The sequence below is a fragment of the Helobdella robusta genome (genome assembly GCF_000326865.2).
Source record: "Helobdella robusta unplaced genomic scaffold HELROscaffold_15, whole genome shotgun sequence".
Taxonomy (NCBI): domain Eukaryota; kingdom Metazoa; phylum Annelida; class Clitellata; order Rhynchobdellida; family Glossiphoniidae; genus Helobdella; species Helobdella robusta.
Window position 1 is genome coordinate 1696277 of NW_008703839.1, and position 6000 is coordinate 1702276.

The 6000-nt window shown below is 34.2% G+C and overlaps 1 protein-coding gene across 1 annotated transcript in view; it reads right to left on the minus strand.

Moving 5' to 3' along the window:
- Positions 1 to 5755, minus strand: part of HELRODRAFT_154558 (hypothetical protein) — an 8057-nt gene extending 2302 nt beyond the window's left edge. Inside the window, exons 1-11 of the mRNA XM_009015143.1 lie at positions 5433 to 5755; positions 5122 to 5223; positions 4734 to 4984; positions 4315 to 4403; positions 4104 to 4180; positions 3850 to 3995; positions 1961 to 2028; positions 1664 to 1745; positions 1096 to 1258; positions 598 to 762; positions 158 to 265 (exon numbers count right to left, since the gene is read on the minus strand). Of these exons, the coding sequence (XP_009013391.1) occupies positions 158 to 265; positions 598 to 762; positions 1096 to 1258; positions 1664 to 1745; positions 1961 to 2028; positions 3850 to 3995; positions 4104 to 4180; positions 4315 to 4403; positions 4734 to 4984; positions 5122 to 5223; positions 5433 to 5492 (1311 nt within the window). The 5' untranslated portion in view covers positions 5493 to 5755. The remainder of the gene's footprint in view (positions 1 to 157; positions 266 to 597; positions 763 to 1095; positions 1259 to 1663; positions 1746 to 1960; positions 2029 to 3849; positions 3996 to 4103; positions 4181 to 4314; positions 4404 to 4733; positions 4985 to 5121; positions 5224 to 5432) is intronic.
- Between the last annotated feature and the right edge of the window lie 245 nt (positions 5756 to 6000).

Genomic DNA, 6000 nt, shown 5'->3' on the forward strand with positions numbered 1-6000 from the left:
AAACGATAGTCTAAAATAACAATGCCAGAGCAGCATCTGAAATTATCAGCAAATAATCATCAATCTAGACTCATTTCCTCATTGCTACCAACAACCACACAGTCCAAACTATGAATGCCAAAATCATCAATGACTCCAACTTGGTTGAACTTCTTACCGGTTCAGCAAGCTTTTTCTCAGCAACCAACTTGACGCCAGTGGCTTTTGTGTGTTGTTTCAAATCGTAGCAGGACCTGTCAGCATTGCCAACACATTCAACCCATCCCTGAATTCAATTCATCACAAATATTCGTTAACAACAGCTTTCACAACAAGCAAAATCCACACAAGGACAGAAAGAATAACTGAATAATTAAAATCATAACATAAGTGTTAAGAAAACTTTTGTGATCTTAATGAAAAATGTTACCCAAGCATTCGACAAGAAAATGTTTATTTGTAAACTTGAGATAAAAAGGCATTTTAATATTGTAATAAAGCAACATTTTCATCAAAATTATATTTCAACATGCATAACTGTGGATAAAATATAATATTTATAATTGCTAAAAGATAAGCCATTGAGAAAGAAGACATTACGTCATAATATAGACTCACATATGACGTTTTGCACTCAGCATCCCAGCAGTCGCATGCGTAATGTGCCATCTCGTTTGGCATGTGCTGTCTGAACCTCAACTTACTCTTGTTGACGCCAACACGAACCAGGAAGAGGAAAACACGAGCCAGGAAGTAACCCAATGTCTCGTTGGCAACCAGCCCCTGGTTGGCAAACGTGGAATCATGAAATATGAAGGTCATTTAATCTGTTATATCAAACATGATATTTAATCCAACATGAAGTAATCAATTGTAAATTGTAAGACAACCAAAAAATAGCATATATATATATATATATTATAAAAAATTAGATAGAAAAAAACACAACAGTTTGTTGTTTAAGGTTTGTAAAACACAGGCAAAATATTTTACACAAACTTCTAAATTCACCTATGAAAACGATGCAAAATGGAAGAAAAATTTTTGTAAGCTCAACTTAAAACTGGAAATAATAAATTAAAAAAAAATTCAACAATCAACAAGAATCATTAAAACCTTTTTAACGGCCTCTCCAATAGGAAGAACTTCAGGCAGAAGACCATTCATTTGGTTGTGTGACGAGTAGAAGGTCATCTCAACGTCCTTCACTGATTCAAACTTTGGATGAGATTTGTCATTGGGGTCACAGAAGTGCTCTATTTCAGCCATTGTAAATTCCCTGTAGACAATTATGACGTCATTACACTAAATGATTCAGTCATGCAACACTCTCAGACTAGATAGCAAACCAGTAACCATTTCAATTTGTATCATGAAAATCCGATGATCACAACTCTGGCAGGTTGGCTCAACAATGGAGACCTCATGTCTTATATTTGTATGTATAATGAACGCTGCATTGTGTAAAAATCAACAACAATCGAGCACCTTATGTGTATACAATACAATGCAGTGTTTGTATGGGCGTGTGTTCAAGAAGTGTGGTTTGGTTTGGAGTTTGTGGTACAAACTTCTAATCTGAAGCAAGTTATGTGAGAAATGGTTTGTAAGTAACTTAATGTTTGTTGGAGCTGAAAAGTAAAAAACAGAATGAGAGCAAATTCATGTTTCAAATCAAACAAACCTCACTCTGATGAGACCTGATCTAGGAGAGATTTCATTTCTGAATGCACATCCAATCTGGGCGCTGGCAAACGGGAGACGACCTGTAAAACAGAATTATGATTGCTAAATGTAAATTTTAATCAATGTAGCTTCAATTATTATTGATGGTGTTATAATTCAATTTCCTTACAAAAGCATTAATATATAAACATGTTCACTATTTCATAAAATCATACATAAACATTGAAAAATTTGAAAATATACAACAAACAAGAAAAACAATTGAACATTTACAACATGCGAACAAAATACAAACCTTGATTGAATTCAAGCAACCTTTTGAAGTTAACAAAAATTCCTTGAGCTGTCTCAGGCCTTAAATATCTGAAACAATTTTATATATATCTGGGTCATTCTACAGAAATGGTGATATTTCGACTATTATAATTTTAGATTTTATTTTTTATGAAGGTATTTATCCAAAAAATCCATGTCCCAATTACAAATATTTAGATTAAAGGAAGGTTTTATATATAGCAAAAACAAGAGATATGTGAAACTTTTCAGATTATTTGGCTGCTAGGTTATATTGTGAAGATAAAATTAAAATTTATTTATTTTTAAAAAATAAAATTTATATACATTTTCAATTGAATTTCATGTCCTTGAAATTTTGGTCAGTGCTGTTACTTTGCATGATTATAACGACGACGATGTAATTATAAAAAACGAGTCCATTTGATTTCATTTGATGTCACGTGACTTTGTTGATATATATCCTTTTTCGCCCCCCAAAAGAGTTGATTTTAGCCGGAAGTGGTGTTGGGACTCCCAATATCTATAAAGTGCTTCCACATGGCTTGCAATTTGACGTTGCGAATCAACTAAGTCCTATTCCTGGCCTCCAAGTGGCGGGGTGTGGGTAATGCTAACAGGAGAAGGCGAAAGACGAATAACCAGCGCCTTAAAACTGGTGTTCTGTTGGTTCCGGAGTGAGGATGTCTGTCAGTTTTGTAAACAATCCATCTAGGAGAAGGTGAAACTCTGATTTGAAACCATAGTACCATCAGTTGTGCTATAGGGACGGTCATACTACACTACAGTTCCGCCCAAACTGATGCGTCCACATGGTTGGTCATCACGTCTCAACCTGTTGTGCCTGATGAGGTCGACTTTGTGGAGGAGAAAGTGTCGCATGCCTCACAAACATGTTCCACTTTAAACGATTCATTGTGAAAGTTGTCATTGGTGGTTGTCATTGTGAGGGCAAAGTCCTACGGCAGGTGGCTTCTGGAAAGGCGCCGGGTCCGGATGGTATCTCCCAGAGCTGTTCAAATGCGGTGGACCGGACCTTAGGATCAGGATGATGACATTGTTTTGTCAGATGCGAAAAAGACAGACAGTCCATCAGGATTTTAAAAACGCTCTCATTGTCCATTTGTTTAAAAGAAAGGGCGATTGTTCGCGTTGTGATGACCATAGGGGGATTTCCTTGCTCTCAATTCCCGGCAAAATACTGACTCGAGTTATTGTCAATCGTCTGACTAAGCACGTCAATGATATTGGTATCCTTCCGGAGGGTCAATATGGTTTCTTTGAGCGGTATGAAATTAATCAAACTGTATAACAGTCTATATAGTTTGATGAAAAACGTGATTTACTTGCTGAATACCACAAAAATTTATTGTGTTTTTCAAAACCCTTCCAACAGTCATCAATTTATTAAGATATTGTCAGTGCTATTAAATTTAAAGTTGACACAGTCATTGAAACTCATGAAAGCAAACACAAGAAGAACTACCAACTCAAATTATTACAATTATAGTATGTATAAAATATAATTTAGAAATTACATTCACTTACAACTAACTGTCGGGAAGGCTAAACATTTGTACAAAACTAATAAACCTGATAGGCGTACACATTAAAATTGCTACTAAAATTTAAAGTGGTTTCATAAAAATAAGGTTTGCAAAACAATGAATAATAAAATCTGTAGAGTTAAAAACAGCGGCACGGCCAAAGCAAAAAAGATTCAGATGAAAGAGCTAAAATTGATTGAAAGCAAGTTGAATCCATCATAGTTGATGTAGATACTCTGATGATTTTATTACCTATTATATTAAGCAGATATTGCTCAACATTAAATTCCTGCTTATTCACATACTCTCATTTTAAAAGCAAAACTTGAAGAGAAAAACGAACCCTTTGATAAGTCCAGAAGGTCCAATGCTAGTACTGAACATGAGATTGAACTGATGGGGTTCTGTGAGGTCATTGTTGCTGACTGGAGATTTCATGTTGTACTTCTTCAAAGTTGATGCCATGTCATCTTTGCTGAACCCATCAATCTGCATTTTAATGGTGATTACTATGATTTCTATTGTAAAATTTAATGAAGCAAGTGTGCCGGCGTATTACAAAGTAAGAATTATGCTTAGCAGATCTTATCATCAAACCTTGGGTAAGAGCTCTTTAATTTCATTTTTCAACTCCAAGCTGGTATTTTTATCAGCTAACAATTTTTCAAAATGAGCTGTAAAAATTTTATATATTAAAAAATAAATTTCCAGAAATTATTGGGACTTTTCACCATTATCAAAGTCATCATAAAAATTTTTTCAGTCTCGATTCAGTAGCGAATAGTAGTCACCATCATTGGAACTAAACCTTCAATAAGATGATCAGCTCTGAAGCATTCCCCAGTCTTCACATCTTTCACCATGAAATCAGCAAACCTATCAACATGACCTGACGCCCTGTTATTAGGTTTTTTAAATTATTTAGACTATTTTTAGAATTATTCTATTTATCAATCGACTTTCTGTGGCTACTTAGCTCTGGTGAAATTATGACAAATTATGCATATTTGTACAAATAGTTTTACAATTGGCATAATATTGCTGAAGAAAATAATAAGACTGGATCATAATTCTAAAATGAAAAACTAAAATATGATATCTCTCTAAAAAGTTAAATATGTGTTTATCATTTTTGCTTTGAGCTAACTGCTAAACTAACATACACATACAAACAAACATATGAAGCAAAAAAAGAATATTATTGATAAAGAGCATAAGATGATAGACTTGAGGACAGGTTCAGGCGTCAACATGGAAGTATCAATTTCAAGCATTTGTTCCTCCAAGATGAAGAAATTCCTCCATGCATTAAGCAAATTTGCTTTCATAGCACACCCCATGGGACCAAAGTCATACAGACCAGTGACACCACCATAGATGGAAAAAGCCTGATCATAAAAAAATCTTTGCTTTAAAAGGTCTTCTAGTTTGGCACGATCTATTTCATCACCATCCTCTAATTTTGACAAGTCCAGGAGCTTTAAGTGCAATAATTTTTAATAAATAATCTTTTTAATAAAACTACAAATGAGAAAAACTATTCCATTTCAAATAAAAATTTAAAAAAATATGATCAAAAACAGTAATAAATTCTTCAAACAATAATACAACAAACCTTGTCTTCCAGCACTTTTTTTGCAGCCTTCAACTCAACCAAAGCTTTCTTGACATCATTTTCTGGAGCTCCTTCTTCTTTCAACTTTCTCACTAAATCTCCCTATTTTGTAAATTTAATTAAAAATATGCAGTATAATTAATTTTAATCAATTTAATTTTTAATGAAAATTAAATGTCAAACAATTTAAAAACTAAACCATTAAAATTAAAATTATCTTATAATAAATAAAAAAATTTAATATAACAGAATTAAACTTTAATTTGTTTTTCATCATTGCCAATTTGAATTTTATTTTTTAACTTAACAACCTTCTCTTTGACAAGAGCTTGCAGTGGAAGCAGTTCATCCTGGTGTTTGTGTTCAGCCATCACTTCTCGCGATTTCTTCAACAAACGTTGCCTTATTTTTTTACTGAACTTCAGACAGAAAAGAACTGATGACGAGTGCAAGAGCCTGGACGGTATCTCCTTGACGTTGTAACAAGAATGATGACTACCAATAGAAGTACTGCGAATGAGCGATAATTGATTTGTGGAAGCAGTCGGCAGAACTTTCCTGAGCAGACAATGATCAAAAGTTCGAAGAAATGGGAGAAATTTCATGGATCGGTCCAACAAACATTTGAGCTTAAAACATCTCCACTCGGTCGGAGAGACGAGAACGAGACCAGGCTGGCGCACAACCTACGTGTGATTATGATGAAATAGGGCAAAGAAAGATGCAAGATTAAAAGGGGATTCAGGTGTGAAAGAAGGACTGTCAAATTATAATGACGGGTGGCCTGAGAAGTCTAATTATTTCAATTAGACGCTTCACTGGAACCACAGCGCTGACGTCCTTAGGTACATTTCGGCACATTGCATAACAGATTGTCTA